The 24,328-nt window shown below is 38.8% G+C and overlaps 1 protein-coding gene across 4 annotated transcripts in view; it reads right to left on the bottom strand.

Moving 5' to 3' along the window:
- The window catches only part of kitlga (kit ligand a), a 42,862-nt gene extending 33,503 nt beyond the window's left edge, over positions 1-9,359 (bottom strand). Inside the window, exon 1 of one of the 4 annotated variants that reach the window (XM_078790712.1) lies at positions 8,991-9,359. In XM_078790712.1, coding sequence (XP_078646838.1) covers positions 8,991-9,005 — 15 coding nt within the window. In that variant the 5' untranslated portion in view covers positions 9,006-9,359. The remainder of the gene's footprint in view (positions 1-8,990) is intronic. The other 3 variants (XM_078790713.1, XM_058075923.2, XM_058075924.2) reach the window with 3 other exon arrangements.
- Positions 9,360-24,328: the final 14,969 nt, after the last annotated feature.

The following is a 24,328-nucleotide window of genomic DNA, read 5'->3' as shown; positions in this document are numbered from 1 at the left end:
GTTGGGAATGAGGTCCTGTCACAGGTGGAGGAGTTCAAGTATCTCTGTGTCTTGTCAAAGAGTGAGGGAAAATGGGAGGCTGAGGTTGGCAGATTGGCGCAGCGTCTGCAGTAATGCCATCTCTGTACCGGACTGTCGTGGTGAAAAGAAAGCTGAGCCAGAAGGCAAAGCTTTCAATTTACCGGCTGATTTATGAGCTTTGGGTTGTGACCGAAAGAACGAGATCTTGGATACAGGCGGCTGAAATGAGTTTCCTCCGTAGAGTCCGTTGGACTGAGGAGCTCAGTCACAGTAGAGACGCTTCTAATTCACATCAAAAGGAGCCAGTTGAGGTGGCTTGGGCATCTAGTCTGGATGCCTCCCGGACGCCTCCCTGGTGAGGTGTTCTGGGCATGCCCAACCAGGAAAAGTCCCCGACTAGGACACAGCTGAACGCCTGAGCGCCTTGGTGTCCTCCCGGTGAAGCTGAAGAAGGTGGTCGGGGAGCGTGAAGTCTCTGCTTCCCTACCGAGACTACTGTCCCCGCGACCCGGACCTGGATAAGCGGAGGAAAATGGATGGATGTATTGTGATCGACATTTTAGCTTCCCTTTTGATATGTTGTGGACCAAACCACCAACTGTTTGCGCTTGTTTCACATTGATTTGATCCGCGTAGGAACTAACCTATTACTTGATTAATCAAAACAAGCAGTTTAATCAACAAATGAAATAATCATTAGTTACGGCCTTCTGTTCAATGGTATCGTTAGGACAATACCTCTCAGCATGGTGAAGTCCATCTAGATTCTTTTTTTCTACCAGCCATGAAATGATACTGAGTCTCAAGTAAGGTTTCCGATGTAATATTGAAAGGAGTAGATACATTGCAATGCCAGCAATGACGAGAACGGTCAGCCCACCAGCCCCTTCTTCATATGCCGGCTGTGGAGGCTCTCCCAATGATTAGGAAACTTCCCGTTAACTGTTGGACGGTGGTTTCAACCAATCTTGGATAAGAGCCTGGGCACCTCAGTCAAGAGACCCACAACGGCTTTCAATGAAACTGTGTGTGTGTGTGTCTGTGTGAGATTAACCATAAAAAACAGGGAGTCTTTGTTCCAAATGAAAGGTATTGTTTTATGTCTCTGTTGCAGATAAGCATATACATGCTGCAGTACCCATCCATAACTGATTGGACAATATTCTTTTCCTTTCAATAGCTAATATTAGTAGCTAAAATTGATATCATTTGCTGATAAACAAACATAACTAATCCACATGCGTTAGTGTATGGTGGAAGGAAAAGTTTGGAATATAAACATTCGAAGTACACGACCAAGGCAGACAGCACCTATAAGAGAATTGTTCTCGTCACTTGACTAAATAAACGTTTAACCTATAACTGCTGAGTTCACCGAGTATCAGTCTGGGAAATGTCTTGAATATCTTTCCCTTGTTTCAAAGATATATTTCTCCTCAAATGTCATTGAACACACAAACACCTCAGATCTGCTTGACTGTACAAATAAATTCAATACATTACAAAAAGCTATAGAAAATGTTTTGCTCAATGCAGCCCTGAGCAACACTCTGAAGCCAGATCACATTGGAGTGCGAGGTCCTCGGCGGTAGGCCTCACCAACTGTGCTGACTCTCAAAGATCAAGGTGTAGCACAATATTGAGAACCTCTAAGTAAATATTGCCTGAGTTTCAGTGAGCCGGGGAAAGGCATGTAGGACGAGGGAAAACAAACATGAAGCTGAGGAAACAAGTGGACCAAGCAAGAAAAACAACCTATAGAAGTTGTTAAGAACACTCAACACACCACTTTCAGTGACATCCTTTGATCAAACACAACCTGTTTATTGTTTCAGATGATGCAAAGTCTAAATACTGGGGATGTTCCAATCGGGGTTTTATGCTGCCGATACTGATCCTGGACATCCATGAGTGAAATCGGCCGATATCAATACCAATCACATAAGTGACGTGTCCAAACTATAGTAGCTATTTTTAATAAAATCACCAATAATGATAATACGAATGAGATACAAGGAAGAAGAGTCTTGAACAGGCCATGTTATCTTTATCTCTATTATTATTTATCACCATTGTGATTGTTATATTCATGATTAGGGTTGGGTGATATATTTTACGTACTGGTATACCGGTATAGATTCTTCCAATGATAAGAAATTGACTCATACCTGTATAAATGATAAACGTAAACAAGCTGAGTTGATGACATTACATTGTGGCGGGTATATAAGATGAATGAAATGTTATAATCATGAAGGAACGTACGTGCGGGAAAGTATTTCCTTGCAGACCACTTAATCGTGGCCAACTCAAACCGGCAGAAATGGCAATAAACACCGGGAATAAACGTTTTCTACTAAATATGATTATTGTCCAAATTTCCAATTTCCTCTGGTTTAGTTAAGCAAAGGCTCACATTTAAAGCCTGGACATGAGTGACATGAGTGTACTTGGAGAGAAAAGGCCTTAGACTTCGACACACTCCAATTCTGGAGCCAACAGCGTAATGGGCTGCTTTGAAATTGCGTCGGATAAATTTGGGAAATAAGACAAATTAGATTCAGTTTTTGGCATGACCACTTGTCAGTCGCTTTACTCCTAAATCAATTAATTGCAGTTTCAGAAGAGGTAGCTCGGACCTTGTGATTATTCCCATGATGTGTGTGACTGAGATCTCTCATGGCTGTAACCTTCAGGCTAACCGCTGCATTAACTCAGCACTGTTGTGTTACCCAACAAGGTGCGAGTGAGCATATATACGTCTTTGTATATATTTATATACAAGAATATTTGTGACTTCTGATGTGAAAACAACTGGTATTTACCTCTGATTCGGTATTATCATTTTGTCATTTTTCTACTTGGAATCAAAACATGCACAAGGCATCAAGGCCCATTGATTTCCAACTCTTTCATATTGTTTATTGTGTCATGCTGGACATCTGGTGGACGACGGATGAACATGACTACATTATAAATGTGTCAGTCGATGCTTTTCGCAACTGAAATAGAGTAAAACCTCGGTCAACATTATTAATCCAATCCAGACTCAAAATATACATTTGTTCCATAATAAATAATGCAAATCCAATGATCCATCTCGGACACCCAACAGTGTTAAAACAAATCACTTTTGCAATGTTGCAATGTGGATGACACATGAAAGTTAGAAATTAACAGCTGATGTCATTTTTAGCTTAATTGAAGACTTGATTACTGACACAGATGGTTATGAGGCAGTAGTGAGCAGAGGTCAATGTGAACACCGCATTCGTGTTTGCTATTTTGCATGTTATTTCTTCAATTCAGTCGTGTTTCTAGCCTTCTTTATCAAAGCTGGGGGACAATGACTTCTGGTTTTGGTTTCTATGCTCACAGCAGCGGTTGACTCATTTAACACTAAAGATGTATTCTATTTTTTTTTTTTGCACAAGAGACAAAAGAGGTGATGATGCAACTCCCCACCAATAGATTAGGCTTCACAGCAATTTCAATCTTAATTTTGTGGTATAGTTGTTTAGATATTAGTCTCAAAAACAACAAATAAATGTGTCACCGTGAAAGGTATACTTTTTCCCTTTTTTGTTGGGCACTGATATTTTCCTGAAACTTACCTATGTATGTTCTATTGCTGATTACTAAAGAAAGGAAAAAAGTAGATGCAAACTTTTTCTTTTTGTAGGTTCCATGTTTATTTAGCCATAGAACACAACATTCTATGTGCCTTGAAAGATCTGTCAAAATCGCCTATAATAGCCAGTACTGAAGTGGTTGTCTATTGAAAATGGCTTGGACTGAATCAGTGAATGAGGCTGCTAACATTGACATTTTGAGATAAAAATACGTTACGAACCCAATTAGAATCACGCAGTGTGTTATAATTCAACAAGACGTGTGGCTAACCAAGAAATGCAACATTTTTGGCCAAATTTTCAACGTAAAGAAAAAATACATTAACCGGTTATTCCACCGTATTTAAAAAAAACAAGACCCCCTCTGAAGTTCATGTGTAGACCACTGATGGCATGGTTATTATCAAGACCACAAGCCGATGACTTTACACCAAGCACATGAAACAATACACATTTCTGGAATATTCTGGAAAATAAGCAGCTACTCTGCTTTGAAGTCTGCCGCTTAAAAAATTAACTACAGAGTGCAGAAAGTTGTGAATTGAAGTCGTAAAGTGGACGTTAATATTACATGTTGAAGTCTTGTACAATGATCGTGTTTTGATCTGAAAAATCTTAAGTAAGTTTGATCAAGTGTAGAATTACCACATCTTTACTTCATCTTTCTGTGTAAATATGTGCAGCATACTGTATACTGTATGTCCAAAAATGTTTTTCTCTCGAAAGAAAGAAACGTAAGAGGTGTAATGTGACTATTTTATTTAGTCACCGTAGCCTTGCAATAAAGTTCAACTTGGGTGTGTCAGAAGCATTTGGCTGTTGATTCAAAACTGGATTTTAAACACACCCATAACACTCCTGAAACAGGAAGCATTTTTACTCCATTAAGCATCATGGTTACAGTGTGTATAGAACGTGATCATATAGAGAATGCCATTCCTGCCAATTCCAAATCCATTTACGCAGCCTCCACTGGGAATAGTGCTCCCTGGGAATAGTCCACTGTGGGTGGAGTCAGGATGATGGTGTGGTGTCCGGTTTGACACGCAGGCTTTCAACATTGTGCGTGTCACTTTGAATTTAGCTTTAACAATAGGCCTGCAATTCACACACAAACACCCAGCACAACAACAGCATGACAAGCGCACTTTAACGCTCTTGACGAAGGCATGTGGGCATGTGGTCACATTGCTGACAGCTGTGAGTCTCCTTAAACTGACAAATTGATGATGCCGTATTTGCGGCATACGCACTAATCATTCAATTCCTACTCGAAATGTGTGGTCATAAACCACGATGTGTCTCACCGAATATTTTTGGATTTTCCCTTGCACACTTCCCGTACACACATAAAGAAGAAGAGATTCTTTCTGTCCCGTTGCTGCGCTGTTCTGTGATTAAAGCGTGACCAGTTTTCTGCACCTAAATCATTTCCATGACAGTGGAAAGTTGAGGGTAGAGACAATTTCTTTGTAGCCGAACAGAGAGTAAATGATTAAGGGGGGCGTCAGGACAATGAGGAGAAAAAGACACAGCACTAAAATGACATCAAACCAATATAGTAAATTTGCCCACATCTTTAGAACCATTTCCATAATCCTTAACAGCATCAACCCACATCTTAAATCACAGCGAGGCGTAATGAGTTTCGGCAACATTGCTTGACAGCAGAAAGGATCATTTTGCTACTCATGTGTTTACCCATTTAAATGATCTGTATCCGTACTCGAAATGGGCGAGCTATAAACCAGAAGTGGCTGTGATTTTCTCCAAAATGGGCGGGGCATGAACCAGAAGTAGGTATGGATAACCGGAAATGGACGGGGCTTATTTTAACTCTGAAATGAACATGGATTGATGAGAAGTTGCTATATTTATTGTTTATTAATCTGCAATGTGTGCACCGTGTATGTGTAAGTGATCTATTAGGCTTATTAATTTTTAATATCAGTTTTTCTACAACTTTCATTTTTTTCTTAGTTACTTTTTCTCTGTGTTGAGAATGTCTGTATAAACGTGCTTCCCGTCTTTACACAGAACCTGCATGCTGTCATCCTGCATCCTTTACATTAAAATTGGTGAAGATAAACGAATGCAACCGCAGTAGCATGCTAAATGAAGCTAACCCCGTGAGCTTGCGCCAAGCTTTGACGGTGTTTATCACCACTTCAACGGTTTCGTGTTTATAGTGAAAACTGTCTGCTGAGTAAATACTTCCCTACACGAATGTTCCTTCTCCTCACGATGGCAGCATTTCATTCATCTTATATATCAAAGTCCGCCGTGGCGCAAGACTTGACTTGTTTACGTTTAGCATTTATACCAGTATAAGTCATTTTGGATATCATCCTCCAAGATTCTATACCAGCATATAAAAAATATTGCCCAAACGACTCTAATGAGGATAAGTGGCATATAAAATGGACGGGTAGCTCTTACAGTACATAATCCAACCCAAAAAAACATTCACATTCTCACTTGATTATCCAAACATTTAACATGCAATACCCACTATCCATCAATTTCATACTTCCAATGCTGAGGCACTAATAACACACTTAAGATCTGCAGCTAACTGACTGGCAGAGAAACACAGCCATGTGGAATCCAGCCAATCACCAAGCCATCCTATATGCGACAAAAATCAAGACAGTCTTAGTACCTCTGTAAACCGGAGCCTATATCAGCTGACCTTGAGCAAAAGGCAAGTTACACCCTTGACTTGTCGTCAGCCAATAGCACACATACACAAACAAGCATTCACACTCACATTCATGCGCAACTATGGCCAATTTGTAATCTTACATGGAAAACAAGCTGGAGTAAAAAAAAACAAAAAAACATCTGTATTGCTTTTAAGCATTATATGTGTTTTATGGTTAAGACAGCAACTGGATGGTTCAAAGAACTGGAAAACACCAAGACTCTTCAACAAATGGTGTCTTTTATAAAAAGAGACAAATGGCAGCATTGTGGACTGCAGCATGGCCACGTAGCTGTGGTCACCCCAATAACAACGTAGCATCAGCAGGTTCATCATAAAGCACAGGAAATCCATTTGAATCGCTAAAAGTTTAATGTTTTTGAAAAAAAAAATATCCAACAACAAGAAGCTGACACTACGGCGATATTATCTAAAAACTCGGATGCTTACATGTGGCACAAGTGTGGAAAAACTGGGGCCCTCAAAATGAAGGTGACTCCTATAAATGCTGTTTCTACTGAAAACGACAAACTTTATTGAGGAGATGAAGCTCCTAATGTTTTATTGTTAACTCTGCAGGTGTTAAACTTTAACAGCTGAACTTTTTCCAAAAGCCAGTGCAGTAAAACCTTGGTTTTCAAGTACCCCAAATTTCATACAATACAGTTTGGATTATACATTTTTCTCTGTGTCGGTTATAGTACAATATTGTATACCATGCATTTTTTTTATTGAGTACAACTGCTAAATAATCCGACATGGGGCCAAAGAAACTAATGGCAGCAATTTGATAAAAAAGGTGAGAAACCACAAATTCAAGACACAAAAAACAACAAATTTAAGAAAGAACTCGTCAGTACAAAGAAATCCAAGTTACCACCCGCAGTTTTGTTACCAATGGATTAGTGCAACAAAACTTTTATTTACATGTTATGATGCTGAAATTTAATGTGACAGAGTACCTTCTTCAAATTCTTTGTATTGAATGAATTGCACAATTTAATATTTAGCTATTTCTGCTTCTGGCAAAATATTTTCCCTGAGGTTTGTTGATCAGGGCCAAATGTGTTTATATAGCAGCAGATCAGATAAAAGTATTTGTGGCCGTATTATTCTTCTTTTATGCTGTACTGTCTTTTTAGCACAACTTAAAAGGAGTAAAATTGTACTTTTATTATAACTTCATTAATTACAGCTCTTCCTGGGTGACATTCAGGTATGCGTAAGAATTGACTGACATTTGGAATGCAAAGAAGGTAAGGCAGCGTTTGGAGTGACCTGATCTGATTGAGTGTTTTCTTTTTCTTTAAAGCTAACTGACGAGGTAAAAGAGGGCAGTGAAAAGGCCAAGACCTCTGGAGGACATGTTTATTTCTTGTCGTCACATGCCTCCTTTTATCAATCAACCCCCCCGCCAACACCGATCTCTTGTCACGTTAGTTACTTTTAGTTTTTGGGGAAGAGTTTACAAGTCTAGCGCTTCTCCAACAAATAAACTAGGAAGTGCATAAATGCCGCCTCACGTTATGCTTGATACAGTATGTGTCCGAAATCTGTGATAAATTCCACACATCAGCAGTGAGGATGCGGGGCGGGTGCTTGACAAGAGATGACTTCAAGCCCAAACCACCCACACACCAACATCGTTTTTTTTTTATTCAGAAGCCCCCTACTGGCACACAGTAGTGCTCAAACATTTCACTTGTTATTGCTTTTATTACACCTGCATGCCATACTCTGCATAAACTGTCACATTATCATAGTGTACTTGGTGTACACAGGAGTGCAGCCAAGTATAAGAAAAGTACAAAAAATAAACTTTGTTAGTCATGGAAACGAACAAAAGTGTCTGAGAACAGGATCGGTAAGGATGCAGACACTTTGCTGTGTTGCAACACATTACTATCTTTTTTAACAAGGAAAGAGGAATTTGGGCTGACTTAATGCAAGCCCGCCTGGGGCCAGCTTTAACAATTAGCATGACAGTGCCTCAGCCCCACAACACGCTATAATAAGAAAACAGAAAAAATATATTTCTTAAAGAGATTCCATAAGAAAAGCATGTGCTGGGATAGAGGGGAGGGTTGCATATTTGGTTGTGGTCAGGGGGTTAGCCGAGTCAAAGGTTAAGGGGTGTGGAGGCAGACAGGCTGTCTGAGCTGGTGGCCAATGGGTGCATGAACGGGGACCACATCATCATCATCATCACCAACATCATGTCCACCACCATCCTCCTCACTGATCGACACTTGTATTTACCACTTACATCATGTGCTTACAATTGTAACAAAATGAAAACAAATGTCTAAAATCCTACATTAAATATACATTTAATGCACATACACTGGCGTGCAGCTGAGTTTTCCTTGAAGGCGCAGCGTCTCTAATTGGAAACACCAGTTCCCGCTGAAAAGCCTCAGTCAAACTCAAACGTCCGACTCCGAGCACTATTAAAGAGTCTTTTACAAGTTGTGCAATGACAGGAACCTTGCATGCATGCGTCTCTGCTGCAAAAAAAGCTTTAAAACTAATTAAAACACATGAAAGCTGCATGCTCGATCTGCGTAATGCAATAAAAAAAAATACATAGCAATAAAGCCGAGCAGTGGAGTAAAAAAAAAAAAACTACTTACTTTTGACTTCTTCATATGGAACGACAGGGTACAATCTAGAGTGCGCGAAAGCCTATTTTATTTTACTTCTACGGGCAGGAAAGGGGTTGTCATCATCTTGTGTGCACATATCCAATGCGTAAAGTCAGTAGTATCCGAGAAGAGGAGGAAAAAAAGTCCAAAAATAAAAATAAAAACTCAAAAGAAGCCCCACGGAGAAGGAGACGAAAAAGAATCAGCACTATTCAGTCAGTCAGTAAGCTGTTGGTTTGCTGGTTCGGTGTGTGTGTGTGTGCGTGTGTGCGTGTGTGTAGGCAGGAGACATGAGTGCAGCCCAGCCGAGTGGCGCATCCATTCAGAAGGCTTCCACCGAGGGAGGAAACCTTTATAATGATGCATGAAAAAGAAAGCCAGAGAGCCGCCCTCCTATCAAGGGACGCCCTAGTGCGAGCTGGAGGAGAGGTGGCCTCAGGTTGGCAAGGACTGGCCCGGACTAACACCTTAACCCTCTCATGGCCGGTTACAAAAAAACATTTGATATCATTGACATACCATTAGGGGAGGCACGTGAGGCTAACATAAACAGATGTTAGCATTTGTACAAGTATGCAAAGTACAGTACGTAAGAAAGTACATAAAATGTAGGCACTGGAAGTACAACAGTACAGCTGTGTTAGAAATGAATAAATAATAGTAGTTGGATATTTACATGAAAATGAAGAAAAATATATTGCACACTATAGAACAGGGGTCTCAAACTCAATTTACTTGGGGGCCACTGGAGCTAGGGTCTGGGTGAGACTGGGCCGCATCAGGTTTTCCAAAAAAAAAACGCATTTATTAAAAACAAAAAAATAAACATTTTCTACAAGAAAAGCTCTGATAAAACATTCCACTGTTCTCAAATATCTTAATTTTTATTTTTCTGCACAAAATAAGATGAAAAATAAATAAACAAATCAAGAATAAAGAACATCAATCAATCAGTAATAAATAAATATAATAATAATAATAAAACGGCAAGTAATAAAAACTTAAGAAACCACATATAGTTGGTGGGTAGACAAATTCTTTTTTTCAGATTAAAATTAACAAAGCATTATTAGAGCCCTGTAGACATGACAAAACACGACTATAGTCACATTTATACTCTTTTTATTTACAACATATTGCGCAACTGCAGGGTCTTGAGACACATGCTAACTCGCAAACTAGACCGCTAGCGACCTAAACGGTAACCTTCAAGTTATTTCCTTTAAACTTACATAGCCCAAAACTTACCACTTCCACATGGATAGGGAGGATAACTATTAATAGTTATTTAACCTTTAACATGAACATTAATCAAACGTAATATTTTTTTTCTGGGTACATGATACCATACAGCATCCATACTTTCATATCAAGGCGGGGGCCTCAAACTAGTGTCCTGCTATTGAAAAACTGTTTAGGAAGTACAAATGAGGGAAGAAGTTTCAGTAATATGGCAAGATACTGTAAGTATCACATCATGGCATGTTTATCAAAGGATAAAACATTGTTTAAAAACGTTTAAACAAAAAAACGTACAACTTTTTTTTTCATAGTCAAAATAGGCAGGCCCAAATGATGTGAATTGTTAGCCTGCTCATACTAACTATTTTTGTCTTGCAATAATGCACAGAAAAAGGAAAATATGTGTTCATGTTTCACATCAGGATTGTGGATGATCGTCAAAATAAAAAGTACATTTTTTCTTGAAGGCGTCAGGGACTGATGAGACAGTGTTCTGAATCCATACCTGACCACCTTCAACTAATACATTTCATTCATTTTCTACCGCTTATCCTCACCAGGGTCGGGGGCATGCTGGAGCCTATCCCAGCTGTCTTCAGGCAAAAGATCGCCAGCAAATCACAGGGCACAAATGACTTTAATAGTGCAAATTAATAAATAGCATAATAAGTGCAACACATTCAGGAAGAGCAAGTGTTATGGTTGATGGGATGAAAGACCTGCGGTAGCGTTCCTTCTTCCACCATGGGTGTAACACTGGAGGAGCTGCTCAGAGACCCCACAGTCAGAGGTGTTGTTCATGGTGGACAACATCCTCCTCTCACCCACCTCTTCTGTGGAAACCATGGCATGCTTTTCTTTTAAAATGCTGATCATGTCACAAGACTGTCAGCATCCTGAACTACTGTCACAAACCACAAAGAATGCCTTAATGTCAAACAATGCCGGCCTTGAAATCATCTGAAAGTGGAGGAAGTTCTGACAAACTCCAAAACAGAAATAAATGGTCCCCATTCATGACGTTTGAAAACATTCCATCATTCTCGCAGGCTTGATCAGTCACACCATGATGCACGATGCATGATGTCAGGTGCAAGTGGGGGCTCTTCGACTTCAGGGAAAGTAGGCTGCTAGTCAAGCACTGTTGCATAGGAGCAATATTTTTTTTTACATAATTCCAAGTTATCTCCTCGATAGTAAAAGATGCCGGCTGCTGGGCAAGCTGTCACAAATAGCAATGCTTCATAAAAGTACACTCTGGGAAAATGTCTGACTTAGTAAACAGTAAAATGGCTGTCACACAAACTCTCCCATCTTTCATGAGCGGACCTCAGCTCAAAGATATATAGAATATATAGAAGATATATAGAAGGCCTATTAGTCACAAATATTGATCACAAATCTGTTAGTGAGCCTTTTTCCTCATCCGAGATAATCCGTCCATCTCGATATGCCACACCTGTGAGGTGGATAGATTATTTTGGCAAAGGCCAAAGTTGTCACTAACACAAACTAACACAAACACAGGCAGATCTGTGAACAATATTTCAGACAAATGGAACTTTTGTGTTTTGTATAGAATATATGACATATGAGTTCAGCTAATAAAGGATGGGAGAAACAACAGTGTTGTATTTATATTTTGTTAAAGGAGACCTATTATGCTTTTTCCAATTTTCTGACCTATAAATGTAGTTAGAATAATATAAGCTTTTGCTTCAGTTTATAAGCTTTTGCCTCAGCCTACTCCTTTTGGGCTTGTGATCAGATAGTTGAATACAAATGTAAATAATGGAAAGTTATATTTTGATTGATGTTGTAAGAAATGCACTGTAATGTTTCTTACATTATACCCCCCCCCCCAAAAAATAGTATATTCTAGTGTTAAACGATGTCAAAGTTTTATATAATGAGGTTTGCGCATCCTAAAAGACGTTTAGGATGGCTCAAAATGCTCTGTTTCAAAATGCGTGGTAAAACTGCCCCTTTGTGATGTCACAGAGGTGCAGACCTCCTTATATGGGCGCGGCTGTAAACCAGATAAGCTATCTGCCCTCTCCCAAGCTCTGCTGCTCTGTTTATAAGGCAGAATTTATTGTATTTGGTGATTCCCAGCAAGAGAAAAATATTTTCATCTGTTTCACATGGGACTGTTTTTGTCAAAATGAATGTGAAATATCCGTCAAACTGTTACTGGAGCCAGACACAGTGCCCTCTCGCTCTCTCCCGGGAGAGGTGCATTAACTTCGGACATGCTGTGCGTCCCCTCAGGTTCGGCTTTTCTTGAGCTCCACCACACCAGCAGTGGTACATTATCGCTCTGAGTACATACACAGTCAGGGGTCTGCAGCCAGGCAATTATAAGCTGCCAGTAGCTCCTAAACACTTTTTTTAGCTCTCCAAAGACTTGATTCATTTATGTTAGAAAGTGGGGTTCGTTCATAGGAATCACCAACTCTAATTACTTCTGCCCTCGTAAACTGAGAAGCAAAGCTTGTGGAAGGGCGGCCTACAGCCATGCCCATTAGGAAGCCTGCTCCCCTGTGATCACAAAAGAATAGTTTTGAGCCATCCCAAACTTATTTTAGGGCTCACTTCAAAATGTGCAAACCTCATTATCTGAAACTTTGCCATCATTTAACATGAGAATACAACATTCTAACTACATTTGGAGGGCAGAAAAGTGTGGAAAGCATGATGGGTCCTTTTTAACTGAAGCAAGTGAGGCCTGTAGTCATTTGGATGTTATTGTGGGGTCTTTTGGGACCTCTTGGATGAGTTGTCACTACACTCTTTGGGTAATTTGGGTTGGCTGGCCACTCCTGGGAATGTTCACCACATGTTCCATGTGGATAATAGCTCTCACTGTGATTCACTGCATTCCTAATCGGTGCAATGGAGGGACAATCACTTTTTTCACACAGGACCTTGTGCGCACTTGTGTTGTCATTGGCTAATATTTAAATTTATTTGATGATGTAAAACATTGCATGTGACAAACATGCAAAAAAAGGGGTAAAACATGTTTTAATTCCACTGTGTATGTATCCAAGGTCAACAGTTAATCAGACTCCTTCTCATCAGGCAGTATGTCAGAAACATTTTAAGAAATTGTGTTTTCCCACATCCAGACTTCTTGTTTCTTCATCCCATAAAAGAATTAAAGACCACAATAATGATGATTACATCCTTTTTAGGCCAGTGATGTGACTGCAATGGTGAGAACTTTTTGCACTCTTTAATGGAAACATCATGTCCCAAAGATTCTTCAAAGCCACTCTAAGCTACAACAAAATTTATTTGACTGCAAAGCCAAACAGATTACTCTTGGACCAAATTCTGTTTCATGACGCTGGTCAACGTTTAATTTAGTCAGCTTTTTCCAATGTATGTTAGCATGTTAGAAATAATTAGTTCCATTCATTCATTCATTCATTTTCTATCGCTTATCCTCACAAGGGTCGGGTCGCGGGGGGTGCTGGAGCCTATCTCAGCTGTCTTCGGGCTGGTAAACCCTGGACTGGTCGCGAACCAATCACAGGGCACATATAGACAACAAACATTCACACCCACATTATACCTCCATACAATATGCTCTATTTTCCTCATTTTGATCTCCCAACTTAATGCTTGCTCGTTTGACCCTTAGTCGATGAACATATTTCCAGGGTATAGCAACATTCATTCTACACTGAACCAAATTCTTTTTTAATGAACACAAAGGGCCTATTTCTCTCATATATTGTTCACAAATCTGTCAAAATTGGTGTTAGTGAGCCTGGAAATCTGACATGAGAAACAGCTTCTTCCCAAGAGCCATCACCACCCTGAACTCAGACATACAACATGCCCGGTCATTAGCGTAATGCAAATGTGCAATATTTCCATCACTGCCTCTGTTACTACCTCAATCATATTTATTTATTTAACAACCCAATACAATGTGTGACTTTACTCATCTGTGTACACCAGTCACTATTTGCACTATGACCCATTTATCATTGCACTAAAATTAATATATCTGCAATATGTCTGCTCCTGCATATGCTCCTGTGCAATACTATGTGTATATTTTGGATATCTTGTATATATCTTGTATATATCGTGTTAAATTGTCTTTTTTACTCTACTTTTACAGTGCATCCGGAAAGTATTCACAGCGCTTCACTTTTTGTTACAGCCTCATTCCAAACTGAATTAAATTAATCTCTTAAAATTAAAATTCTACACAAAAACTCCATTACGACAATGTGAAAAAAGGTTTTTTTGACATATTTTGAATTTATTAAAAATAGAAAACAAAAAAATCACATTTACATAAGTATTCACAGCCTTTGCCATGAAGCTCAAAATTGAGCTCAGGTGCATCTTTTTTCCACTGATCATCCTTGAGATCTTTCTACAGCTTAATTGGAGTCCACCTGCAGTAAATTCAGTTGATTGGACATGATTTGGAAATATAATAACTGTCTATATAAGGTCCCACAGTTGACTGTGCATGTCAGAGCACAAACACCAAGCATGAAGTCAAAAGAACTGTCTGTAGACCTGCGAGACAGGATTGTCTTGAGGCACAAATCTGGGGAAGGATACAGAAAAATTTCTGCTGCTTTGAAGGTCCCAATGAGCACAGTGGCCTCCATTATTCGTAAATGGAAGACGTTTGGAACCACCAGGACTCTTCCTAGAGCTGGCCGGCCTTCTAAACTGAACGATCGGGGAAGAAGGGCCTTAGTCAGGGAGGTGACCAAGGCCCCGATGGTCACTCTGTCAGAGCTCCAGCGTTCCTCTGTGGAGAGAGGAGAGCCTTCCAGAAGGACAACCATCTCTGCAGCAATCCACCAATCAGGCCTGTATGGTAGAGTGGCCAGACGAAAGCCATCAGACCAGAGAATTTTGTTTCTCATGGTCTGAGAGTCATTCAGGTGCTTTTTGGCAAATTCCAGACGGGCTGCCATGTTCCTTTTACTAAGGAGTGGCTTTCGTCTGTAATGGAGTATTTTGTGTAGAATTTTGAGGTAAGAGATTAATTTAATTCAGTTTGGAATGAGGCTGTAACATGACAAAATGTAGAAAAAGTGAAGCGCTGTGAATACTTTCCGGATGCACTGTATATACTTTTTTTTTAACTTGACTACTGCACTGAAAGGAGAAGCTCTCCAATCTCGTTGTACATCTTGTATAATGACAATAAAGGCCATTCCATTCCATTCCATTCCATAATCTATCCACCTCACAGATCTGCTGATTGGACAGCATGATTCATGTGCAGTTTTATCACATCGCACAATTGCACAGATGTCGCAAGTATTGAACGAGCATGCACTCAGCAAGAACGTCCACCAGAGCTGTTGCCCATGAAATGAATATTCACTTCTCTATGATATGTCATCACCAAAGGTATTTCAATTTACTATGAACATGCCTGCAGGTGCTTGTTCATCCATGACCTTAATCTCCTGTTGTAGCATCATAATGTACAAGCCATGTTGCAGGGATTTATACACTAGAAGATGAAAACATCCCCGTTCCTGCATGGCTAGCATACTCACTGGACATGTCATCGACATGTCGATGTTTGTGATGCTCAACGCATGTTCCAGATCTTGCCAATATCCAACAATCCGTAGGCCACAATCAACAAACAACCTAATGAAAAACTGACTGGTTCCCCCACCACCCAGGCCAGTATAAAGGGATCTTTTCTGAGAGGCCTTTTATTTTGGCCAGCCTAAGGCACACATATGCAATAATAAATGCTGTCTCAACAGCATTGATTTTTGTCAGGGGTGAACGTCGTGCTATGCTGGTGTCTCAACATAACAGCATAATAAGGTTTTCACATTATGTTAATATCCATCCATCCATTATATTGAATTCAAAATTGAAACCAATGAAATGCAACAAACTGTGTCCCTGGAGAGCAGTGAAGCACACAGGTGTATTCAAGGGTCAAAATGTGTGCAGAGGATGAAAAATGCACACGTGTTGGCAGTTCTGCGCTATTTGAGAAGCACTTCAATATAGTCATCTTTATTTGTATTGGGAACGATATCAAAGCTTTGGCTCCAAATTCATGGCAGAGATATATATACGGGCTTGGAGGGGCTGTTTATAAGGCAGTCTCATTGAAATACTTCAGAGCCAAGTACAACAAGCTGCATCGTGGAATTCCAAAATCGTCAATTATTATGAGGTTCTGATGTCTAAGGCAGTGGTTCATCTCCAATCACAAACTAAATTACTTTCATTTATTTTAATATTAAATTAAATTAAAAGGGACTGCCTTACTTTTTTAAATGTTACAAACATCATATCCCGCTTTCTTCCTGCTTTTTTTTTAGCCTGTTACAAGCAGTCCAAGTGTCTATAAAGGTTTTCAGTACATTATATATAATTTGGTTAGTGAGTTTAATCATTTTAGGTAAATTAATAATTATAGAAGGACCATTTCTTCCACCACTCTGCCTGTGTCAATGGATCAAACTACCATCAGTGTACCTGGTAGTCTTCAATTCCCCCAGCTCTACACAACATGAGCTTTCACCGTATGCCACTCTCTTCTCCAGTAGATACTGTATGGTATACACCATGTGGCGGAGTAACAAGAAAATTTCACCAGCTTGAGTTGCATTCATGGAGATCGGGACATTATTTTTTTGGTAAAGACTTCATAACCCACTGGGGCGCCCACCATTTGAGAATTACTGGTCACAGCTGCACCTCCGCCACTAATGTCCCTGATATGGCACATTATTTCAAAAATGCCATCTTGTGCAAATTTTACTTATTCTTGGCTGAAAATAAGCATTTTCAAGCATAAACATGGCAAAATTAACTAAAGTACAAATTCAAGGCAGAAGAAGCATTCTAATTGTGAATGTAATATTCTACATTGGCCACTAGTTGTCAGTGTTTGCTGAGACAAGGGCCAGATGTGATCGACAGAAAAGGCATTTACGGCAAGCGTAAATAATCTCACAACAGACACAATAATAACATTCATTCATTCATTTTCACATATTCTCACAAGGGTTGCGGGCTTGCTGGAGCCTATCCCAGCTGTCTTAAGGAGAGGATTGTCACCAGCCAATCACATATAGACAAACAACCATTCACACTCACATTCATACCTATGGACAATTAACCTAGCATGCATGTTTTTGGAATGTGGGAGGAAACCGGACAACATGCAAACTCCGCACAGAAATGCCCTAACTGTGTGGCCTACGCGCTAACCACTCGGCCGCCTTTACACATCTGTCTGCCTGCCATTAAGGTTCACTAGGGAACACATTTGTTGTGATACACTTGAACAGTTTTATTTACGTATTAAATTGCTCATTTGCTTTTATTATGTAGTATACTACTATATTGGGTAAGCTGCTATTACAATGCATTGATGTTACTGCAGAGAGTGGTGAGGACAGTGGAGAGACATAGCAAACACCCGCTGCATATCAAGACCTCATCGGATCTACTCCGACCCCACACACCCCCAGCATGGACTGTTTTCTCGCCTGGCGTCGGGGAGAAGGCTATGCAGCATCCGCTGTAGAACAACCAGGTTTAGAGACAGCTACTTCCCCTTGGCTATCAGACTGCTCAATGCCAAATAAGCCCCTCTACCTGCCCACACGCACAACCAAAACTTTTAATTATTATTATTTATTCAAAATTATTTAAAGTATTTGTACAAATTACTGTTTACGCTGTACATTGTTGTTCATATTTGATGTCATCTATTTATTCTCCACATTATTATTATTATTATTATTATTATTATTATTATTATTATTATTATTATTATTATTATTATTATTATTATTATTATTATTATTAATAATAATAATAATAATATAATATAATAATATGATATTGTGCAGGGGCGCCATAAAGAAAAGAAAAGTTAAGACCCCTGACTGACAGGAACACCAATAAATAGGTAAAATATATTAAAATATTTTAGAAATTTGAATTATTATTTATTTTCATTATTATTTATTATTAAAATTATATTATTATTTTGTATTATTTATTATTATAAATAATATATATTTATTATTATTATTATTATTTGTAATTATAGTCACAAAACGATTAAACAATCTCTTGTATTCAGTAGTAACAGCTAAATATCCACATCGACTAAACGCAAGCCTTAACTTCCAAGATTTTCCATTTATTGATATTGAATCCTACTTCACATAAATTCACATTTTGCTGTCAAGTCTGGAACTAAATAACCGTGATAAAAGAGGGGTGACTGTATTCGAAATACTAGTTCAAACAGTATGGCTGGCATGTGATTTAATCCACTTTAAATGATGAGCCACAATGGTCCTCATTGTCTCAATGTGTTATGTTGCTAAAACAAAACCATTGACCATTGATTTTATGTAAAGCCTTTTGATCTAAGGCGTTTGAGGCAGCTGAAGATGACATGTTGTTTAAAACATTTTTATAGTGACTGTTAACAAACACTCTTTTAATGAAAATAAATTACGAGGTTGGACAACAAGCATTTATAACAGTCAGGCCTTGCAGCTTCTAATACTGTTTTTCTACCCCCCTCTGAGTTATCAATTCAATTAGATTCCACGTGGATTAAGTTGGCTGATTCTCCAGACTGGTGTGGTTAATTTAAATGTTAATTGTATACAATTGTTTCTTGTATGTGATTGATATTTATCGCTATAGGATTTTCAAAATAAATCCATTAAATAACCATCCATGCTGTGTGGTGACCCTGCAGCCTTTCACAATCTCATTTGTGTTCAGTAATGATGATGAAAGTGATAATGCCTCTGACGATTATCTTGTCACCAGCCTATAAACCACAATGTTGCAATTCCTACAAACCCCCCCTCCCCACCGCTAATGATAAGCACAAAAGACATGAAAGAATAGTCTGAAGCACCTGGAGGGACGGCGGTGAAACAACGTTACTGAAAGCATTTGCATCTTCCAGATTCATGACATTTACGCACCACAAAACCAGTTTGGCTGTTCCCCCAAGCTACCAACTGAAAAAAAGCTTATGCAAAGCAGTAAAGGCATGTAAAAAAATCTAATTTTGACTTTAGAATGAACACTTACATTGGTTGAATTTCAGATTTCAAATAAATTAACTATTACCCATACACCAGGGGTGTTGATGAAAAAAAAATTACATGCGATTAGATATTATGTTAATTTACTTTGTCACCTATAACACATAGCTAAGATGCGGATGTTTTTCTTATATCGCTTAGCATTGGTATAAAGTCGATCCCAGCTATTTACAGTCGACCACCTGTGAGTGATGAGAAATTATGAGAAACTATAAATATATAAATATGTATATTTTTGCCACATGGCTTGCTCCTCCCCATCCATACCCTCTGACACACTGACAATTTCAGATCAACATTTGTAATAAAAGTGACTTGTAATTATTAGATTAGATTCAGCTGCAGAACCATCTCCATCTCTCTCCAATTGCTATTGTTCATTCGGGACGGACGCTAACAAGCTAAATGCCTAACCCCGGTTTATGTCCTAAATATACCTCAGACACTAAATAAAAGCATTTTAAGTTATAAAATGTAGGTCATGAAGGTCATATGTAGGTCATGAAATTAGAGTCACAGTCTGGCCTTTAGCCTATTCGTCAGGTTAGGCGTATTCGTCAGGCCACCTTTATCTTCCCCTGAAGCGGCTCGCGGTGGTGCGCTCTTCAGGCCGAAGTTGATATATGGATTCTTAATTACTCAGCTATATGTGCATGTGTGTAAGTGGTCCTGATTCTTTAATTTTCTATATATATTACAATTATTTAATATACATATATGAGCAGTGTAGGCTGCAGCACCTCCGCTGCACCCTTGTGAGGGAGGATAAGCGGTGGGAAATGAATGAATGAATGATATGAGCAGTGTTCGTGATTCATGCAAACATGGCAATAAACATAAGAATAATGGGTCAGCCTTGCTGATTGTATTTTTATCAAAAGCACCGCGTTCAGTTTTACAAGCACTTTTCCAACTGACTTTATATCACCAGCCAAACAACCCGAAACAAGCAGCCAAAAAAAACAAACACCGTCAGTGACTGATGCACGATCGTGCCCGCTGTCTTGTCTTAAAAACACTGTGTGTTTTGTGAAACACGTTTAAGATTGCAAGGTGCATACTGCAACATATTGAGAGGGGCGTAATATTTTAGCCATATTTTAGCCATACATGCAAAGAGCGGCATCACGTAATGTGGCCAGTCAATGCAGGTCTGCACAGCGCTGTACATGTTACGGAACACGTTTGCCAAGTAACTTTAGATATAAACCAAAATAGAGGCGAGCTGAAGAAAACCTAATAAAGTGGAGGCATTGTGACAAACGGCAAGCTGTTTTCAACTTCCCAAAAACTGCCGCTTGCAGAGTCGGCCTCGGGAGAAGCAGTCACTGTGTGAGACTGGCCAATAAGCGAGTATTCGGCTCATTCCCAGCTTGAGCAGAGACACTGAACTCAAGAAATCATTTACTGTGATTGATTTATTGCTGAGATGAGGATATGCCAAAAAGAGGATATGAATACATAAGTATATCGGTGTAGTGGTTAGCGTTCTGGACTTTGGAGCCGGCGCCTCAGGTTCAAATCTCCACTAGTAAGGAATAAAAAGGGCTCAAGCCAAAATGTGGTTCAGAAAGATCCACTGAGGCGACATCGTAATCAGGAAAAAGCCGGCACAAACCACCCAAAACATTGGCAGAATATGGCATGTATGTAAAAGTGGTCAAGAAAAGTGTGCATCCTTTATTGCAGAGGTAGGGAACCTATGGCTCGGGAGCCAGGTAGGGCTCTTTTGATGACTGTATCTGGCTCTCAAGCATTTCTTACCACAATAAAAATGTATTTTTGCTAACATTTTAAAGTAAACATCACAGAAATTACTGTTAAAAATAATATTAAAAATCAACAACTTTTTTATGCATTTTAATTTGTCCATCTATATTCTGCTGCAATACGGCCAACCATATCTATCTTTCCTGATGATATTTTCCAGGTCAAACACCAAAACTCAATTATTACTGGGTAATGCGGTAGTCTACCTCGGTCATTGAGATGTCAACATGTAAATATAAACTTTTCTCCTTTAGTCAAATAGTCACCTAGCTAAAGCTGCAGAACCAAGCCTTCTGGCAAAGATGGCCAAAAGAATGAAATATACTGAGTATGGTGCAAAATTATGCAGCAGCAGAAGTTGTATTAATGGCAACAAGTATTTGATTTATTATTAGACACTGCGCTGCTCACGAAAGTGTGCTGGCCACATCCCATTGGCGTGGGGTAGTGTGCCTGGTCTACGTAATTAGAGCCCATTATATCTAAAACTGTTGGTCTTACATAAAAATGCACACATTTTATTGCATTCAATGTTTAAAAAATGTATATGGCTCTCACAGATACACATTTTAAAATATCTGGCCTTCATGGCTCTCTTAGCCAAAAAGGTTCCCGACCCCTGCTTTATTGCTTCTGTATACACACACACACACACACACCCATGCTCATATGTTCATGCTACATGTGTGCTTTGAGTACATGTATGTACATGTACTATATGTACATTATAACTTATTCATAAATTAGGGTGAATGACAAGTGTTTTCTGCAGGAAAAAAGGCTTATTTTGAGAAAAAAAACAAAATAAAATAAAAAGATTTTGGACCGAAAATCAGTGAACCATTCTTTAACTTTAATTACTGTAGGTTCAGATTGAAGTATAAATTGTTCGATACTATAAAAGCCATTCAATAAAGGTTACTGAATGCACTACATGTGAAAAAAAAGTAATAATTGTGTCAAAACGACATTCTTAGCCCAGGTTAAAATCTTCAGTTCAGAGTGATACAATGACTTAATCGCTAGCGCCAGGATATGGAATTCTAAAAGGATAACATCAATACAATTCATTTGTTTTACAGTTTTCATCATTTCTGCCATGAAATTGTCATTGTCAAAAACTAGGATACCATAACGATCTTTGACCCAAGATCCATGTCATTTTAAATTGAGAGGCTAATTTCTGACAGAATGAGAGGCTGTGGACATCTGAAGATGATAAACTGAAAATTCCACAGCCATCTTGGATGACTTTCCGAGCCTTTGAAATGTTCAAAGACTTCTTAAACTTGTTAAAGTTAACAATCGCATGCCTTTTTTCAGACATCACTCAAAATACATGGCATGCTTTTCCATAAAACAATACAGTCAACATTTTAAACCCCTATAATGCTGGAAACCTGGAAGCAAATATTATAATGTATACTGTATAGCCTCGGTTCCCAAGGTGCGGTAGATGTACCCCCACGGTTATACTAAAAACAATTAGCATACCTCATGGCATAAGGGGAACGGCGCAGAAAGGAGACAGAGCATAAAGTTGTTAATTGCTCTGTGTGCATCATATAAATAAATAAGTTAAGCTTGATGATTATTTTCTGCATTGAATCCTTCATGTTGAAGATTCCATTAATATCGGTGTTCCAATCCCTGCATGGTGCAGCAGTGAAAACCTGTAGGGAGTGTTAAACTTTCCCCCTTCAATTTGGTATTAAATTAATATGCAGGCTAAAACAAAGGTATCATGAGTGGCCAAAAAAAGTGAACCTCAAACTCAAGCCATTCAAATGGAAGGATGCCAACACCAGACTGGAATAAAAGATTTACTTGGGGGCCACTGGAGCTAGGGTCTGGGTGAGACTGGGCTGCATCAGGTTTTCCAAAAAAAAAACAAAAAAACGCATTTATTAAAAACAAAAAAATTTAAAAAACTTCGCTTTGGTTCCAATTTTCTACAAGAAAAGCTCTGATAAAACATTCCACTGTTCTCAAATATCTTACTTTTTATTTTTCTACACAAAATAAGATGAAAAATAAATAAACAAATCAAGAATAAAAAAAATCAATCAATCAGTAATAAATAAATATAATAATAATAATAATAAAACAGCAAATAATAAAAACTTAAGAAACCACATATAGTTGGTGGGTAGACAAATTATTTTTTTCAGATTAAAATTAACAAAGCATTATTAGAGCCCTGTAGACATGACAAAACACGACTATAGTCACATTTATACTCTTTTTATTTACAACATATTGCGCAACTGCAGGGTCTTGAGACACATGCTAACTCGCAAACTAGAGAGCTAGTGACCTAAATGGTAGCCTTCAAGTTATTTCCTTTAAACTTAAATAGCCAAAAACTTACCACTTCCACACGGATAGGGAGGATAACTATTAACAGTTATTTAACCTTTAACATGAAAATTAATCAAACGTAATAATTTTTTCTGGGTACATGATACCATACAGCATCCATATCATACTTGCACGGGCCGCACTAACTTTAAAATTTCATATCAAGGCGGGGGCCTCAAACTAGTGTCCTGTGGGCTACATTTGGCCTGCGGGCCGCGTGTTTGAGACCCCTGATATAGACGATGATTACTCGTCTATTTATTAGTACTCAATTATCAAAATGTGACCATGCAAAATACTAACTTTTGACCTGAAATTACGATAAAATTAGTTAACCAAATAATTATATTCAATATTTCAAGTTAATGTTCAGGAGTCTGGGGTCTTCAATGTCTGAAGGAGTACTCAACTGTAAAAGGTGGTTTGGGAACCACAGCTGTACTGTCAACTAATGTTACTCTTCCACATTCTTTGCATGACTATCATTCTACTGGTATGTCCCATTCATTGAAACACTTCCTGATATTTAATAAGACTCACCACTTTGTTAATAGCTGTCTAATTTCCTGTGTCCATGTGGTTCCTGGAGTATATGCAAGGGTTTAACAGGGGAAGAGTATCTTATTTTCCCTGGCAGAGCAAACGTCTTGAGCCCGTAATGACATTTAAATCAACAATACCATGTGCCCTAATGGCTGGACAGGGGGAAAAAAAGATGGCTACTGTCCATAACTAAAAACTTTGCCAAACTGCTATCATTAGCCGACAATGAACATGGCTCGTGTATGTTGCGTGGCTTGCAAGTGTAACGTGCCTGGTTCAGCCAGCCCTGCGTTCCAC

Source organism: Doryrhamphus excisus, linkage group LG1, assembly GCF_037039965.1.
Source record: "Doryrhamphus excisus strain RoL-2023G ecotype Guam linkage group LG1, RoL_Dexc_Guam_v1.1, whole genome shotgun sequence".
Lineage (NCBI taxonomy): Eukaryota > Metazoa > Chordata > Actinopteri > Syngnathiformes > Syngnathidae > Doryrhamphus > Doryrhamphus excisus.
This window is presented reverse-complemented; position numbering and strand designations above follow the sequence as displayed.